Genomic DNA, 19,093 nt, shown 5'->3' with positions numbered 1-19,093 from the left:
CCTTTGTAGATATTCCATTTAAATTAAATTAAATAAAAAGCTATTTACAGCTTCAAAAGTTATTTACAACAATGTCTACACTGTATTTCGGATCAATTTTATGTTATTTTAATGGACAACAAAATGTTTATTTAAAAAAAAGGACATTTCTAAGTGACCCCAAACTTTTGAATGGTAGTGTATGATACTATTGGTCAATGTGCCTAAAAGTATCCAACCTGGCACTGCATTGGAAGGAATCCATGTGGTGCGAAGCCTTGCTGACGGTGGAGAAGTCTTGACTATATAACTGTCCGTGACAAAAACAAAACAAAAAGTTCAGCAGCACTCATCCTGTAATCACAGCTACACCTAGTGGACATCGGCAGAAACTGCACAAAACGCCTGCTTGGCGTTTTTTCTCTCAACAAGCATTACTCACTCGCCCCATCGCGCAGTTTTGACTGAATGGGGTACAGCTTTTGTCAGACTTTACGTAGCGGGTTATAATTTACCATAGCAGGTTGGAATAATTAATGCAGCAGGTTAGGATAATTAGATTAAGAAAAGCGTTACATTTCAACTTCTGATGTTAATTTGAAAAAAGCTTCTAGCCATAACCCTCTAGCACTGACTGGCGCATAGCATAGCGCAGCAACAAAGGCTCTTCTCCATTGTGGCCCTGCTGTTGTAACTGTCTCGACTGTTCTCCGCCACGTTGTCTTGAGCCTCCCCTCTGGTGTCCAATGGACAGCTATTCTTGGAATAGAGTCTGTGTTCTTTCATAGAAACGTGTCCTATCCAGCTCCAGTGGAGTCTCACCATGTATAAAGCGATTCAAGTTATGAAACAAATGCACTGTCAAAGCCAGGCCCCAGTGATTTTTCAGCTCACCAAATATGACCTAGACATCCACCTATGACATGATGAGTGAGGTCCATAGTGCTTTTGTTGAGTTTATTGTAGTTATTAATGTGACTAGGATAACAATTTTTTATTTCTTTAAAACACTTCCATTACTACTAATGCTGAGCAGACAGATACATACTGTTTGTACAAAAACACACTGACAATGCTCTCCAATGATCAGAATCTTAATTGAGATTTACAGATAAAACATTAAATGAGTAGATCTCATCTATACAGTTACAGGACCTCCAAAGAGATTTAGATTAAGTCCCAAATGGCACCCCATTCCCTAGTGCACTACTTTTACCAGAGCCCTTGGGCCCTAAAAGTAGTGCACTATAGGAAATAGGGTGCCATCCGGGATACAACCACATACAGTACTGCAAAAGCATGATACAAGCAAGCAAATAGTGGTGAACCAGCCCTGCTTGCCAGGAATGAGGATTATATCACGTGACATGATCAGACTAACTCCCAGACTTCCAAGCAGCTTTCTGTGTCCCTCACAGCCAGTTGAGTCACCCCTGGGGTGCGTTCATTAGGCCTCCAATGGAATGGCAATCCGGAATTGCAAATGCTTATTTTCCTATTGCAAAACATTTTCTGCCCTAATGAACATGACCCAGTACACAGTGTGATGGCATAGACAAAGGTCATTTTAACATGGAGACTAGGTGTTCATCCCAAATGTCATCCTATTCCCTATATGGTGCACTATTTTGACCATGGCCCATAGGGTAGTGCATTATATAGGAATAAGGTGCCATTTGGGACTCTAACATGCATTTTTTTTATGTTACAGGAAAGCATAACGTTACATCATTTGGTTCAGCTAATCAACAGATGGTCCATTGGATGAAAAAAATGGAAAAAACACTGACACAAAAATACAACATGAATGAGTAATTTTCTCCCTGAAGTCCCAGGACAGTGTCGCGAGTGCAACAAGGGTTTTTGCCTTTTCTCTGCCATGATTGGTGCAGAGGGAACCCAAGTGAGCACTTCCTGGGGTTACTGGCGCTTGGCCTTGTAGGGTCGCGAGCGTTTCCTGCGGTCTGGTTTCCTCTGTTTGTGTAAACGTCCGATGCTCACTCCCTGGCGACGACGCACAGAGATATTCTGCTCAACCAGACTGGCCAACATGCCTGCAGACAGAAAGCTGATCAGAGGAGAAATGACAATGACTGAACTCCATTGATTTGATTTAAAAGAGATTCCTGTAAAATTGCCTGAGATTTCCTGCATGAAAACCCTTGTCAGAGAAGAAAAAGCATAATTTATTAACTACTCTCAACCAGCATGGGTCTCAGACTGCACAGCAGGCAGTAGGGGTGAAATATAGAGATGTGCCATGAGTTAATATGAGTGAAAGGAGAGAGGGAGGTAGAGAAAAAGACAGAATGTGCATGAAAACCCACCTAGGTTGCTATACCAAAGGAAAGAGGTGGCCTTACCTTCCTGTGCCAGCATGGATATGAAGGTGCAGATGAACTCGTCATAATTATGGGTCCTCCTCTGGTCATCAATCTGGTCAAAACATGGGTGAACATTGAGATTGGCACACCAACATACAAAACCCACACACAAAATGCATAACACAAACACGCCCACATAGATTTGGAGGTCTGTGATTAAATGTTTTAATGGCTCTGCTTTAGAGCAACTACAATAACCTTGTATTTTTTCCTCTTCTCCACCTCCTCCTTTAGAAACACTTCATAGTTGGCGATGTCAGCCTCCACACACTTGAGCAGAGCAAGCAGCTCCTGCAGGAAACAAGTGAGAAACAACAAATTGTGACACACTCGCTCTCAATTCAGTTAAATTCAAGGGCTTTATTGGCATGCCAATTATATGTTAACATTGCCAAAGCAAGTGAAGTAGATAAAAGTGAAATAAAACAATTAAAATGAACAGTAAACATTACACTCAGAAGTTTCAAAAGAATAAAGACATTTCAAATGTCATATTATTAGCAAATAGTTCAAGTACAAAAGGGAAAATAAATAAACATGGGTGTATTTACAATGGTGTTTGTTCTTCACTTGTTGCCCTTTTGTGGCAACCGGTCATAAATCTTGTGGTATTTCACCCAGTAGATATGGAAGTTTATCAAAATTGGGTTTGTTTTCGAATTCTTTGTGTGTCTGTGTAATCTGAGGGAAATATGTGTCTCTAATATGGTCTTACATTTGGCAGGCGGTTAGGAAGTGCAGCTCAGTTTCCACCTCATTTTGTGGGCAGTGTGCACATAGCCTTTCTTCTCTTGAGAGCCAGGTCTGTCTATTGCAGCCTTTTTCAATAGCAAGGCTATGCTCACTGAGTCTGTACGTAGTCAAAGCATTCCTTAAGTTTGGGTCAGTCACAGTGGTCAGGTATTCTTCCACTGTACTCTCTGTTTAGGGCCAAATAGCATTGTAGTTTGCTCTGTTTTTGTTAATTCTTTCCAATGTGTCAAGTAATTATCTTTTGGTTCTCATGATTTGGTTGGATCTAACTGTGTTGCTGTCCTGAGGCTCTGTGGGGTCTGTTTGTGTTTGTGAACAGAGACCCAGGACCAGCTTGCTTAGGGGACTCTTCTCCAGGTTCATCTCTCTGTAGGTAATGGCTTTGTTATGGAAGGTTTACATTGTACGCTGGGGATATTTTTGCAGAATTCTTCATGGAGTCTCTCAATTTGGTTGGTCCCTTTCTTGGTTGGTGAGCGGATCTATAACTGTATTTTTAGCCAGATCCTATTTGGTATGTCAAATTTTATGTTCCCTTTGATGGCATAGAAAGACAATGTCACTGATATGCTTCCATCTAGACACCGTTGCCCTAGAGCGCCAAAATGATGCATACCTCGGCCTAAATATCAGCGTCACAACGAGCTGTTGCCTTGTCGCTCAGATCGTTCACAGCTTTGTGAACGAGCTGTGGCGCTGATGTTAAAGCCGAGGTATGTATAGTTTTTTTGTGCGCGCTGGGGCAATGGTGTCTAGATGGTATTTGTGGTCCTGGGAACTGGACCTTTTTTTTATTTCATTTCATTTATTTTAACTCTTTTCTAAAATTATAGAAGAATACTTTAGACATCAAAACTATGAAATAGCACATATGGAATCATGTAGTAACCAAAAAAAAGTGTTATATATTTTGAGATTCTTCAAAGTAGCCATGCTTTGCATTGATTAAAGATTTCTACACTTCCGCATTCTCTCAACCAGCTTCACCTGGAATGCCTTTCCAACAGTCTTGAGTTCCCACATATGCTGAGCACTTTTGGTTCCCAAGCCATCTCAATTGGGTTGAGATGATTTAATGCATTTGAATGCATTCCAGGTTAAGCTGGTTGAGATAATGCTAAGTGTGTGCAAAGCTGTCATCAAGGCAAAGGGTGGGTACTTTGAAGAAACTCAAATATTTTGATTTGTTTAACACTTTTTTTGCTTACTACATGATTCTGTTTTATTTCATAATTTTGATGTCTTCACTATTATTCTACAATGTAGAAAACAGTAAAAAACAGTGTCCAAACTTGACTAGTACTAATTATATAAACTCAGTCCCTTTTTCAGGACCCTGTCTTTCAATAATAATTAAAATAACTTCACAGATCTTCATTGTAAAGGGTTTAAACGCGGTTTCCCATGCTTGTTCAATGAACCATAATCAATGAACATGCATCTGTTTGAAGAGTTGATAAGACACAACCAATTTACAGACGGTAGGCAATTAAGGTCACAGTTATGAAAACTTAGGACACTAAAGAGGTCTTTCTACTGACTCTGAAAAACACCAAAAGAAAGATGCCCAGGGTCCCTGCCCATCTGCGTGAACATGCCTTAGGCATGCTGCAAGGAGGCATGAGGACTGCAGATGAGCCCAGGGCAATACATTGCACTGTCCGTACTGTGAGACGCCCAATACAGCGCTACAGGGAGACAGGATGGACAGCTGATCGTCCTCCCAGTGGCAGACCACGTGTAACAACACCTGCACAGGATCGGTACATCTGAACATTACACCTGCGGGACAGGTACAGGATGGCAACAACAACTGCCCGAGTTACATCAGGAATGCACAATCCCTCCATCAGTGCTCAGTCTGTCCGCAATAGGCTGAGAGAGGCTGGACTGAGGGCTCGTAGGCCTGTTGTAAGGCAGGTCCTTACAAGACATCACTGGCAACAACGTCGCCTATGGGCACAAACCCACCGTCGCTGGACCAGACAGGACTGGCAAAAAGTGCTCTTCACTGACAAGGGGTCTCACCAGGGGTGATGGTCGGATTCGCATTTATCATTGAAGGAATGCGCGTTACACCAAGGCCTGTACTCTGGAGCGAGATCGAATTGGAGGTGGAGGGTCCGTCATGGTCTGGGGCGGTGTGTCACAGCATCATCGGACTGAGCTTGTTGTCATTGTAGGCAATCTCAACGTTGTGCGTTACAGGGAAGACACCCTCCTCCCTCATGTGGTACCCTTCCTGCAGGCTCATCCTGATATGACAATGTCACCAGCCAGCCATACTGCTCGTTCTGTGTGTGATTTCCTGCAAGACAGGAATGTCAGTGTTCTGCCATGGCCAGCGAGCCCGGATCTCAATCCCATTGAGCATGTCTGGGACCTGTTGGATCGGAGGGTGAGGGCTAGGGCCATTCCCCCCAGAAATGTCTGGGAACTTGTAGTTGCCTTGGTGGAAGAGTGGGGTAACATCTCACAGCAAGAACTGGCAAATCTGGAGCAGTCCATGAGGAGGAGATGCACAGCAGTGCTTAATGCAGCTGGTGGCCACATCAGACACTTATTTTTGATTTTGACCCTCCCTTTGTTCAGGGACACATTATTCAATTTCTGTTAGTCACATGTCTGTGGAACTTGTTCAGTTTATGTCATGTCTCAGTTGTTGAATCTTGTTTTGTTCATACAAATATTTACACATGTTAAGTTTGCTGGAAATAAACAGTTAACAGTGAGAGAACATTTCTTTTTTTTCTGAGTTTATATCGCCAGATATGTTTCTAAGAAAGAGGGAAAGGACTTACTTTAGGAGAGTATTTTTCCCCAGATGGCTTGTTGCTTCCAACAGTTTCTGTGGAGATGACCTTTTCCATGCTTGGTTTGACCTCTGTTGCATCTCTGATCTCTTCCTCTTTCACCTCCACCGATGGTCCCTCCATCCCCTCCTCCTTCACTCCATCCCCCTCTACTGCTGGATTGCTACCTTGCTCTTTTACCTTCTCTGGAGCGCCTGCCTTCTTCTCTTCAAGAGCTGTATCAGCTGTACAGGCAAGAAACAGACCTATTTAGCAGCTATAAACCAGACCTGGGTTCAAATACGCTTAAAATCTTTCAAATACTTTGAGTGTTTGCTTTAGCCTGCCTGGAATGCAATTAAGCACAGATAGTCTTAAAATAATTCAAATAGTGCTTGAACCCAGGTCTGGTTCCAACTCAGTGATATCGTCTTCCATATGCATCTCAAGAGCGGTGTGACTCTGGTATTAGATTAGTATAATCCAGGTATTAATATGGATAATGTAATTAGGTCTGAAGGTAAACAGATGCTTTTGAAATGTAATTTACGATGATCTTAATCAAGTGCCCATGTTCGCTTCCCCACAGGTCCAATATCTCAATTTCAATCGCTCTCACCCACCCACGCACACACCCGTCCTTCCTCACCGGGTGGTGGTACAGTGTATATAACCCCATCCTCCTGTAGGTGCAGCAGCGCGGTGCTGACGGAGGGCCCCAGCTCTCTGACGGCCCGGTTCTGTCTGGCATCCAGCCTCAGCAGACCCTCATCCTCCCCAAACAACACCCGGGACAGGTGGGATGCCACAGGGCTGGAGGGCCGCGTGGCCGCCTGGGAGCGGGCCGGGGAGCGCAGTGGTGAGTTGAAGGCGCTGCCGATCTCCGAGGCGGTGTCGGTGCTCTCGTTGCTGGGTGTGGGCGAGGGCTGGGAGGCGGCTGTGATCACGATGCCCCCAGTGCGGCCCTCCGTACGGACGGAGAGGGGCGTGGCCAGAGAGTCCTTCCTCTGGACTTCCTTCTTGAGTTTCTCGGCCAGGACGCCGAGTGCCAGCTTGGTCTCTACGCCGCTGCCTCCCCCGACACGGCCTGTACGGGAACGCAGCACCCCTTTACGCCTGAACCTAGACACACAAATACACGGACAAATGCACAAACATAACCAATACATTTCAAGCACTCCAATTGCTTGGAAGAGAACATTTTGATCCTAGATCAGCCCTCCTACACTGAGACGCTTTGTGAATACAGGCCCATGTGATGTGAAGGAGCTGACCTGGTTGGTGTGCCAAGCTCTTCCTCCTCTTCATCCTCATAGTCATCGTCATCAGAGTAGGGGGGCTGGGGCGCACCGGGCACCCGGGGACGACCCACCCCTGTCGCAAGGTCCTCATCCTCCTGTCAGAGAACAATCAGCGACCTTGCCAAGGCAAACATACAGTATTGGCTTCGAGTCAAATCCTAACTTGAGATAGGAGTATGTAAGTCAAGACTGTTGTAAAAATCATCATGCATTAGAGATTTGTATGGAAATGTTGAGTTGTCACATCAAAACCCGTCCCCCCGACCTGCATGGGGGACTTGGCGTAGTTGTGGTTGTCCAAGAAGGCTGGTAGGCGAGGGACGATGGGGCTGGTGATAGGCTGGGAGGTCACCGCTCCCCCCAATGGGGCAGCTGGCTTCCCCATGGCTTTCCCCTTGCCTGAGGAGCTCGGGACCAATTGGGACTGGGCTGCTGTGTCTGCACAACAGGGGAACACATGGTCAGAGTCCATGAATGTCAATGTACCAGTTGAAGAACATCATACCCTGCAACAGGTAGCATCCCAAATGACACCCTATTCCATATATTGTGCATTACTTTTGACAGGGCCCTGGGCAAAGGTAGTGGACAATAAAGGCAATAGGGTGACTCATAAGACTCACATTCTCATGTCTATAAAGATAATCAACATTGGGGAGGTTCAGAGCTGAATTTAATACTTGTGGGAGGAGTCTGCTCAGCCCCCTGTGATGTAACAGGTTGAGTGTCCGCCTCTTCTTTTTTGATAGTAGGGGGTGTGTCGTCTGAGGGGGAGGAGTCTGGCTTCTTCCTGTCCTGTACAAGCTCTGGCTGGGTGACCCGGATCAGCTGGGGAACAGGTCACACTCATATCAAGTCAATCAGACAGACATTGTGCATGTCTGTATATCTGTGTGTATGCGTCTATGGGTGCATTCATTTTAGCTAACCAAGGGCACCAGGCAAGCTAATGCACCCACAGACACATATAAACAGATATACAGACACGCACAGTCTCACTGGGCGGTATCAGTGGGCTCCGTTGTGTGTCCAGATCTACTGTAGCCACTCCAGAACCGTTTGATAGTTATAATTTCACACACACTTTAATCATTTTACAGGCACTCTTACCCAGAGCAATGAAGGTTAAGTGCCTTACTCAAGGGCACATTGACAGATTTGTTTTACCTAGTCGGCTCAGGGATATAAACCTTTCGGTTACTGGACCAACACTCTGAACCGCTAGGCTCCCTGCCACCATGCGCTCACACACGCACACACCCCTGTGTCTCCTGACCTGCTGTAGACCCTCCAGTACCATCTGTCTGTTCCTCTTCAGGATCTCCAGTTTTGACTCATACTTCACCCTGCGGTCCGGAACCACTGCCATCAGGTTGAAGCGGATATCATGGTAGGGCTCTCTGGGAGGGGCGAGAAAAGTGTGTGTGAGAGAGAGCTAGAGTCTGAACATCTCATTCAGTGTTACTGAGGCAGGAGATTGGCCCCTGACTCACCCAGCCGTGGCCAAGCCAATCCTCTCCATAATGACCCGCCGTGCCTTATCCGTCCACTCCTCCTCCTCTCCCCATGGCCCTGAGAGAAAATTAAAGTGTTTACAATTGACCCCCCCTCTAAAAACTGCTTTATAGAGCCCATGAGGTCACTGGAATGTACACCTAGTGTCTGTCCCAAATGGCACCCTATGCCCTATATAATGCACAAATTGACCCTAGCCCTAGCAGAACTGGCCAAGAGTAGTGCACTATACCTGGAATAGGGTAGCATTTGGGAAACAGCCATTGTAGTCTAACAGTAGTCCTCAGGCGTTATATTGTTATATTATAAAGCCACGCTGTAGATTAGAGAAGTCAAGGTGCTTTGAAGGCGCCAGGCTGTCTCAACGTGAGTTAGTGGTACAATGCTGCTTCTCTAAGTCCATCACAGTTTGCAGTTCTTACCGTGGTCAATGGGGTACGCCTTGAGGCCGTCTAGCTCAAACAAGCGGTCTTTGATGGGCACGTAGCTGACAAAGTGGAATGCTTCCATGGTCCGCACGGCGCTAATCCCGTTCTGCTTTTCCGGCAGGTGCCTGGGCTCCGGTCTCCATGGAAAGAGAAGGAAGAGGTGTGAGAATTGGACAGAGCTGAACGTCACTGGTAGCCCTTTCCATTCACTGCCCGCAACCTTGTTCTGTACACCTCCAAAACAAAGGTCATGTGGTTTGGTAAGAAGATTGCTCCTCTCCCCATAGGTGTGATTACTACCTTTGAGGGTTTTGAGCTTGAGGTAGTCACATCATACAAGTATTTGGGAGTATGGCTAGACGGTACACTGTCCTTCTCTCGGCACATATCAAAGCTGCAGGGTAAAGTTAAATCTAGACCTGGTTCCCTCAATCATCTGCCAAACTAACCCTGATTCAGATGACCATCCTACCCATGCTAGATTACAGAGACATAATTTATAGATCAGCAGGTAAGGGTGCTCGCAAGCAGCTAGATGTTCTTTACCATTCGGCCATCAGATTTGCCACCAATGCTCCTTATAGGACACATCACTGCACTCTATACTCCTCTGTAAACTGGTCATCTCTATATACCCGTCGCAAGACCTACCGGATGATGCTTATTTATAAAACCCTCTTAGGCCTCACTCCCCCCATCTGAGATATCTACTGCAGCCCTCATTCTCCACACAAAACATCCATTCTGCCAGTCACATTCTGTTAAAGGTCCCCAAAGCACACACATCCCTGGGTCGCTCATCTTTTCAGTTCGCTGCAGCTAGCGACTGGAACGAGCTGCAGCAAACACTCAAACTGGACAGTTGTATCTCAATCTCTTCATTCAAAGACTCAATCATGGACACTTACTGACAGTTGTGGCTGCTTTGCGTGATGTATTGTTGTCTCTACCTTCTTGCCCTTGGTGCTGTTGTCTGTGCCCAATAATGTTTGTACCTTGTGCTGCTGCCATGTTGTGTTACTAACATGTTGTCATGTGTTGCTGCCATGCTATGTTGTTGTCTTAGGTCTATATAGTGGTGTGTTTTGTCCTAGATTTTTATTATTATTCTTTTAATCCCAGCCCCCGTAGGAGGCCTTCTGCCTTTTGGTAGGCCGTCATTGTAAATACGAATTTGTTCTTAACTGACTGACCTAGTTAAATAGAAAAATAAATGCAATACCAGTCAATCATGGTGGCAGTGCCACATTTGTATACAGCAGGGTTCTATTCGTCAGTGCACAGCATAGCAAAACATTTTGCAATGAAAGATGAAAACAATCGTTTCTTATTGGACAAGTTCAGGTAGGTCATTTCCTGTTTCAGTCTTTTCTTACGTGCCTAGTGAATAAAACCTAGTACTAGACCCAGAATGAAGGGGCATACACAATAGGGAGGGACAGGTGCAACAGTGCCTCCTACCTGGCATGGCTGTTGTGTGCTTTAGCCAGCTCTGGGGCATTTCCAATGGCGTAGCCTTTACTCTGAAAGAACATAAAATGCCATCATGTAAAATTGATTAATCACGACACCACAGTAAAAATTGGAGAGAGGTGTGTGGTGTGTGTACACCTCACCTCTGGGCCGAAGCCTTTAGTGAAAGTCTTCATGCGACTGAGGGTAGTGCCCAACTCAACCCCACTACAGTTCAGGAGCACACTCAGAAGTGCATGGGTGGCGCAGGAGTTTGGGATCAGCTGGACACAAAAATAATAACTGAAAGTAACTCAATGGCATAAAAAGAAAAACAATGCCTTCCTAGGACACCGTCGGCACAGCAGGAAATGACGGAATGCACCACTTTCTGACAACAATATACAGCATCATCGGAAAGTATTCATACCCCTTGACAAGTCCACATTTTGTTACAGCCTTACTCTAAAAAAAATATATATTTTTTATTATCCTCAGCAATCTACACACAATACCCCATAAATCCAAAGCGAAAACATTTTTACTAATTTATACAAAATTTCAAAAAACATTTCAGAGCCTTTGCTATGAGACTCAAAATTGAGCTCAGGTGCATATTGTTTCCACTGATCATCCTTTAGATATACAACTTGATTTGAGTACACATGTTGTAAATTCAATATGATTTGGAAAGGAACACACCAGTCTATATAAAACGTCCTACAGATCACAGTGAATATAAAAGGAAAAACCAAGCCATGGAAGTCAAAGGAATTGTCCGTAAAGTGCAGAGACCGTACTGTGTCAAGGCACAGATCTGGGGAAGGGTACCAGAACATTTCTGCAGTCCTGAAGGTCCCCAAGAACACAATGTCCTCCATCATTCTTCCTCGAGCTAGCGGTCTGGCCAAACTGAGCAATTTGGGAGAAGGGCCTTAGTCAGGGAGGTGACCAAGAATGGGATGGTCACTGAAAGAGCTCCAGAGTTCCTCTGTGGAGATGGGAGAACCTTCCAGAAGGACAACCATCTATGCAGAACTCCACCAATCAGGCCTTTATGGTAGAGTGGCCAGATGGAAGCCATGCCTCAGTAAAAGGCACCTAACTCACTTGGAGTTTGCCAACAGGCACCTAAAGACTCTCAGACCATGAGAAACAAGATTCTCTGGTCTGATGAAACTAAGATTGAACGTCACTTCTGGAGGAAACCTGGCACCATCCCTACGGTGAAGTATGGTGGTGGCAGTATCATGCTGTGGGGATGTTTTCCAGCAGCAGGGACAGTGAGACTAGTCAGGATTGAGGCAAAGATGAACGGAGAAAAGTACAGAGAGATCCTTTAAGAAAACCTGGCTTTGGGACAAGTCTCTGAATGTCCTTGAGTGGCCCAGCCAGAGCCTGGACTTGAACCCAATCGAACATCTTTGGAGAGACCTGAAAATAGCTGTGTCGCAACACTCCCCATCCAACCTGGCAGAGCTTGAGAGGATCTGCAGAGAAGAATGGGAGAAACTCCCCAAATACAGGTGCGCCAAGCTTGTAGCGTCATACCCAAGAAGACTGGAGGCTGTAATCGCTGCCAAAGGTGCTTCAACAAAGCACTGAGTAAAGGGTATGAATACTTATGTAAGTTTTTTTTTAAATAAATTACCAAAAATGTCTAAAATTTTCCTGTTCCTGTTTCTGCTTTGTCATTATGGGTTATTGTGTGTAGATTGATGAGGAAAACATTTTGTTTTATACATTTTAGAATAAGGCTGTAACCTACCAAAATGTGGAAAAAGTCAGGGGGTCTGATAACTTCCCGAAAGCACTGTAGCCTCCATGCATTCAAATATGTATTAAGGCAAACTGACTGCCCTGAACCGTAGAGTGTAGTCAAGGATTAAACAGACTCACCTGGTGGGCAAAGAACATGTCATTAACAATGTCATCATCAATGACAGAGGTCTCATCCACCAAAGTGGAGACTTTCCTCCTAGACCTTCGCTCCTCGATCCACTTGAACAGGAAGATGAAGCCATACACAGGGCTGGGGGGGGGGGGGTGATAGGAGTTAGTCAACAGACAGCGGTCCACAGATTTGGGTCTCTCACACAGTGGGGTTCATTTACATTAGTAAGGCTTTCAAAGAGGTTGTCAGTGTGAAATAGGGCTCTGGTCAAAAGTAGTGCACTATGTAGGGAATAGGTAGCCCTTGATCTTGAGTAAGTTCCATTACACATACCAATAATGCTACATTTACATGGTACACGGTAGACAGCAAACCAGATGTCTGTTTTCAATGACAGCATGACGGTAAATGCTGTCGAGGCTGGCAGTGAATGCTGGAGTTCAAATATCTGCCATAGCTTTGTTTTCTACCGGATGTTTGTTTACTGAAATCACCATAGCAACATACTGATTTTTATAACTGAACCAAGATAGACCACAGCCCGTTGTTTCAAATGGGAACAAATTAGTCATACTAGGCAGAAAAAGCAAAGAGCTGGTCAGAGCCAAGTACAAGCTGCCGTTGGGGAATGCCTACTTTGAAGTGCATGTGCGCAATAACTCAATTCACCTTTGCACTCCGAAACAAAAAATAAATAAAAATAGGGAACTTTAGCAAAGGGTCTACAAAATGTAAAGCAAAGTCTACAAAAAGTTGTCCTCTCTGTTCATAACAGATTCTAGTTTTGGGAAGAAAACTGTATGGAGAGCAAATGTTCCATTGATGAGAAAATTTGCAGGATGTCGGCCAAAAGCCATCTCGTTCCAGCTTCTCCAACTGCGGGACACTTCGCTTCCTCTCACTATTTGGTAGTGAGTGGAAACGCCAAGAGGATGCTTCACATCTATACATCCGGTGAAATATGTCTCACTGCTCTATCTGTGCCGGATTGCTTATGCAGTCACCCTATTTCTTGCCCCGCTATGCTGACTTGTATGACGGTTTTTGCATCCCACATCTAAACACAGCATAAGTCATTGTACAAACGCATCTTCTGTACAAGTGAGTTTTGTTAAGATGCACAGTCTGAACAATTCATCCCAAAGGTGTTCGATGGAGTTGAGGTCAGGGCTCTGTGCAGGCCAATCAAGTTCTTCCACAGTGATCGACAAACCACTTCTGTATGGGCCACGCTATATGTAGGGGGGAATTGTCATTCTGAAAAAGGGAAAGGGCCTTCCCCAAACTGTTGCCACAAAGTTGGAAGCATAGAATCATCTAGAATGCCATTGCATGCTGTAGCATTAAGGTTTCCTTTCACTGGAACGAAGGGGCCTTGCCCAAACCATGAAAAACAGCCTCAGACCATTACTCATCCTCCACCAGATTTTACAGCTGGCACTATGCAATGGGGCAGGTAGCGTTTTCCTGGCATCCGCCAAAACCAAATTTGTTCGATGGACTGCCAAATGGTGAGGCATGATCCATCACTCCAGAGAACGCATTTCCACTGCTCCAGAGTCCAATGGTGGCGAGCTTAAAACCACTCCAGCCGAGGCTTGGCATTGCCCATGGTGATCTTAGGCTTGTGTGTGGCTGCTTGGCCATGGAAACCCCATTTCATGAAGCTACCGACAAACAGTTATTGTGCTGACGTTGCTTCCAGAGGCAGTTTGGAAATTGATAGTGAGTGTTGCAACAGAGGGCAGATGTTTATTACGCGCTACAGAACTCAGAGGTCCCGTTTTGTGATCTTGTGTGACCTACGACTTCACGGCTCCTAGACGTTTCCACTTCACAATAAGGGCACTTACAGTTTGACCGGGGCAGCTCTAGCAAGGCAGAAATTTGATGACCTGACTTGTTGGAAAGGTGGCATCCTACGAGGTTGCCACATTGAAAGTCACAGAGTTCTTCGGTTAGGACATTTATACTGCCAATGTTTGTCTATGGCAATTGCATGGCTGTGTGCATGATTTTATACACCTGAAATAACCGAATCCACTCATTTGCAGAGGTGTCCACATATATTTTAGTATATACAGTTGAAGTCGGAAGTTTACATACACCTTAACCAATTGCATTTAAACTCAGTTTCACAATTCCTGACATTTAATCCTAGTAAAAATGCCCCGTCTTAGGATCACCACTTTATTTTAAGAATGTGAAATGTCAGAATAATAGTGGAGAATTATTTCAGCTTTTATTTCTTTCATCACATTCCCAGTGGGTCAGAAGTTTACATACACTCAATTAGTATTTGGTAGCATTAACTTTAAATTGTTTTAACTTGGGTCAAACGTTTCAGGTAGCTTTCCACAAGCTTCCCACAATAAGTTGGGTAAATGTTGGCCCATTCCTCCTGACAGAGCTGGTGTAACTGAGTCAGGTTTGTAGGCCTCCTTGCTCACACACACTTTTTCAGTTCTGCCTACAAATTTTCTATAGGATTGAGGTCAGGGCTTTGTGATGGCCACTCCAATACCTTGACTTTGTTGTCCTTAAGCCATTTTGTCACCACTTTGGAAGTATACTTGGGGTCATTATCCATTTGGAAGACCCATTTGCGACCAAGCTTTAACTTCTTGACTGATGTCTTGAGATGTTGCTTAAATAGATCCACATAATTTTCCTACCTCATGAAGCCATCTATTTTGTGAAGCGCACCAGTCCCTCTTGCAGCAAAGCACCCCCACAACATGATGCTGCCACCTCCGTGCTTCACGGTTGGGATGATGTTCTTTGGCTTGCAAGCCCCCTTTTTCCTCCAAACATATCGATGGTCATTATGGCCAAACATTTATATTTTTGTTTCATCAGACCAGAGGACATTTCTCCAAAAAGTACAATCTTTGTCCCTATGTGCAGTTGCAAGCCATAGTCTGGATTTTTTTATGGCGGTTTTGGAGCAGTGGCTTCTTCCTTGCAGAGCGGCCTTTCAGGTTATGTCGATTTAGGACTCGTTTTTCTGTGGATATAGATACTTTTGTACCTGTTTCATCCAGCATCTTCACAAGGTCATTTGCTGTTGTTCTGGGATTGATTTGCACTTTTTGCACCAAAGTACATTCATCTCTAGGAGACAGAACGCATCTCCTTCCTGAGCGGTATGACGGCAGCGTGGTCCCATGGTGTTTATACTTGCGTACTATTGTTTGTACAGATGAACGTGGTACCTTCAGCCATTTGGAAATTGCTCCCAATGACGAACTAGACTTGTGAAGGTCTACAATTTTTTTTCTGAGGTCTTGGCTGATTTCTTTTGATTTTCCCATGATGTCAAGCAAAGAGGCACTGAGGACCAAAAAAGGCCGATACCGATTCATCGGCCACTTTTTATTCTTTACATATTTGTAATAATGACAATTACAACAAGAATGAATGAACACTTATTTTAGCTTAATATAATACATCAATAAAATCTATGTATTCTCAAATAATGAAACATGTTCACTTTGGTTTAAATAATGCAAAAACTAATTGTTGGAGAAGAAAGTAAAAGTGGAATATGTGCCATGTAAAAAAGCTAACGTTTAAGTTCCTTGCTCAGAACATATGAAAGCTGGTGGCTCCTTTTAACATGGGGTCTTCAATATTCCCAGGTAAGAAGTTTTAGTTTGTGGTTATTATAGGACTATTTCTCTCTATACCATTTGTATTTCATATACCTTTAACTATTGGATGTTCTAATAGGTACTTTAGTATTGTCAGCCTAATCTCGGGTGTTCATAGGCTTGAAGTCATAAACAGCACAATGCTGGAAGCAGAGCGAATTGCTGCTGGCGAATGCTCCTGCATTTGTGTGGTGTTTGAATGAGTGCTTACGAGCCTGCTGCTGCCTACCACCGCTCAGTCAGACTGCTCTTTCAAATCAGACTTAATCATAATAACACAAATACAAGCCTTAGGTCATTAATGATAACTTGTTCTCAACTAGCCTACCTGGTTAAATAAAGGTTAAATAAAATAAATGAATATGGTCAAATCCGGAAACTATCATTTCGAAAACAAAACGTTTATTTTTTTCTGTGAAATACGGAACCGTTCCGTATTTTATCTAACGGATGGCATCCCTAAGTCTAAATATTGCTGTATGTCATAATTATGTACAATTCTGGCAAATTAATTAGTTTTGTTAGATAGAAATGGTCTTCAGACAGTTCACAACGAGCCAGGTGGCCCAAACTGCTGCATATAACCTGACTCTGCTTGCACAGAATGCAAGAGAAGTGACACAATTTCCCTAGTTAAAAGAAACTTGTGTTACAAGGCAATATTAACTAAATATGCAGGTTTAAAAATATATACTTATGTATTGATTTTTAAGAAAGGCATTGATGTTTATGGTTAGGTACACATTGGTGCAATGACAGTGCTTTTTTTCGCGAATACGCTTGTTAAATCACCCATTTGGTGAAGTAGGCTGTGATTCAATGATAAATTAACAGGCACGGCATCGATTATATGCAACGCAGGACAAGCTAGATAAACTAGTAATATCATTAACCATGTGTAGTTAACTAGTGATTATGTTAAGATTGATTGTTTTTTATAAGATAAGTTTAATGCTAGTTAGCACCTTAACTTGGCTCCTTGCTGCACTCGCATAATAGGTAGTCAGCCTGCCACGCAGTCTCCTCGTGGAGTGCAATGTAATCGGCCATAATCGGTGTCCAAAAATGCTGATTACCGATTGTTATGAAAACTTGAAAATCGGCCCTAATTAAAATCGGCCATTCCGTTTAGTCGGTCGACCTCTAGTTTAAAGGCACAGTCAACTTATTGTATGTAAACTTCTGACCCACTGGAATTGTGATACAGTGATTTTGATAAGTGAAATAATCTGTCTAAACAATTGTTGGAAAAATTACTCGTGGCATGCAAAAAAACGATAAGTTTGTTAACAAGAATTTTGTGGAGTGGTTGAAAAACTTGTTTTAATTACTCCAACCTAAGTGTATGTAAACTTCCGACTTCAATTGTATAGTGTCTTTCATATTAGCAACAAATAACTTTCAAAAAATAAAACTATAAATTGAAACACCTTTATAGGGTTAGTGTTCCTACGCAGCAATGTTACAGCACGTGTTTACGGAATACAGAGGGACCACCTGTGTTAGCTATCTATCTAGATAACTCTGAAACACCTGTGTGTAATGGAAGAAGGCCGCCAGAAACGTGTTGTCACTGAAAAATACTGTTGACTATAATGTCAGTTAAAACACTGTGTATTTTGCATTTGTGAAATTAAAGTAGAGGGCTTTATGTTTCTATAAACGTACCACAACTGTGTATCAATTCACGTTTAAATGGAGTATTTGGCTGTTTTGGCAGACAGAGCCAGCCTACCTCTGAAAATAACATAAGGGTATAACGATAGGCTCCTTAAGAATACATCTTTGGCTAGAGAATAGGGTGCCATTTCAGATAGTGACAGTAGCCGGATTAGCATGACTCCATACCTTGGACACTTGCTTTGTAGGTCGTATATCTCCTCTACCTGGACCCCCTTCACACCTACATTATAAACACACATGCAAAACACACAAAGGGATGCTCAAAGTATGTGCTGTTCAAACTTATCTAGTACATGTTACTTTAACAACCAGCCTGTCAAATCAACTCACCAAAATCCTCCACCAAGAGCGTGAACAGCCCTGCAAACACCATAGAAAACCCACACGTTAATGAAGCGTTTAACACTATGGCATCGACCATAGAGATTATTATTCTTCCTTGTGCAACTGGCTAAGGAACAATATAGCTATTAACGTTAGCTGTGGTAATGACATACGACTATAACGTTAATTGCTATTATTAAACGTGTTGATGTGTTTAGTGACAGTAAAACATAGATTATAAAACATTTCGATTACAGATTAGATTTGATAACGAATTGGTTAATGTTAGCTAGCGTTAGCTTCTTACCCGGGTCACTCTCGAGCTCCAGCCACCCTTTGTTCATTTTTGCATGTACACACAGTCAATCGATATTACATCTAGTCCGCCAGTCCATATTTATAGAATCACTACATATAGTTTATCCAATTAGCTAACGGAAGGAAGAAAAATGCACTTCTAAAACGTCGTAGCTAGTTGAGAGATAAACACAAAAGAATGACAGCTCGGACGCCTGAAATCTACGTAATTTAGATGCGACTTCGATAGAGTCGCGTTCAAGAGGGTTTCCACTAGATAGCCGACCTAAAATTGCTCTATTATACAAATTCGTGAAAACAAATGTGCTTTTTGGTCTTAATATAAGATCAGGGTCAGGTATACGGTTAACGGTGTGGTTAGGTTTAAAATCAGATACATTTTAGAAATAGACGGGGTTTTGACAAAAACAGTACAATGGGAAACTAGCCATAATATGACTTTGTGGCTGTGGTAACTAGTGACGACCGTCATTCAATCCATTTATCCAGCAGATGGCGCCATAATATACTTTCTCGTGGTGTGCATTTATAGGCAAATTACATAAATGCTCTAATTACTATGCTATTATCATTGAGTCAATTATTTCGTGTTGCTGAGTACAACACAAACTTAAATA

At 43.4% G+C, this 19,093-nt stretch overlaps 1 protein-coding gene across 2 annotated transcripts; it reads right to left on the bottom strand.

Annotated features, from left to right (window-relative positions):
• Positions 1–1,057: 1,057 nt before the first annotated feature.
• Positions 1,058–18,696, bottom strand: LOC135541490 (ubiquitin carboxyl-terminal hydrolase BAP1-like). Of its 2 annotated transcripts, XM_064967801.1 has the most exons (17): positions 18,466–18,695; positions 18,165–18,194; positions 18,000–18,054; positions 12,504–12,636; positions 10,769–10,888; positions 10,614–10,675; positions 9,147–9,289; positions 8,703–8,781; positions 8,486–8,609; positions 7,890–8,037; positions 7,475–7,647; positions 7,183–7,304; positions 6,558–7,030; positions 5,918–6,153; positions 2,562–2,654; positions 2,343–2,415; positions 1,058–2,033 (listed from the first exon to the last, which is right to left on the bottom strand). In XM_064967801.1, exons 1-17 carry the CDS (start codon positions 18,500–18,502, stop codon positions 1,900–1,902), a joined length of 2,235 nt encoding a protein of 744 aa, XP_064823873.1. In that variant the 5' UTR covers positions 18,503–18,695; the 3' UTR covers positions 1,058–1,899. The 2 variants fall into 2 exon arrangements, with proteins under 2 accessions (XP_064823873.1, XP_064823874.1); XM_064967802.1 differs by lacking the exons at positions 1,058–2,033; positions 2,343–2,415; positions 2,562–2,654 and having other exon boundaries at positions 6,016–6,153; positions 6,532–7,030; positions 18,466–18,696.
• Positions 18,697–19,093: the final 397 nt, after the last annotated feature.

Source organism: Oncorhynchus masou, chromosome 6 (assembly GCF_036934945.1).
Source record: "Oncorhynchus masou masou isolate Uvic2021 chromosome 6, UVic_Omas_1.1, whole genome shotgun sequence".
NCBI classification, from domain to species: Eukaryota; Metazoa; Chordata; class Actinopteri; order Salmoniformes; family Salmonidae; genus Oncorhynchus; species Oncorhynchus masou.
The sequence above is the reverse complement of the archived record's forward strand: the minus strand, read 5'-3'. Positions and strand labels throughout refer to the sequence as shown.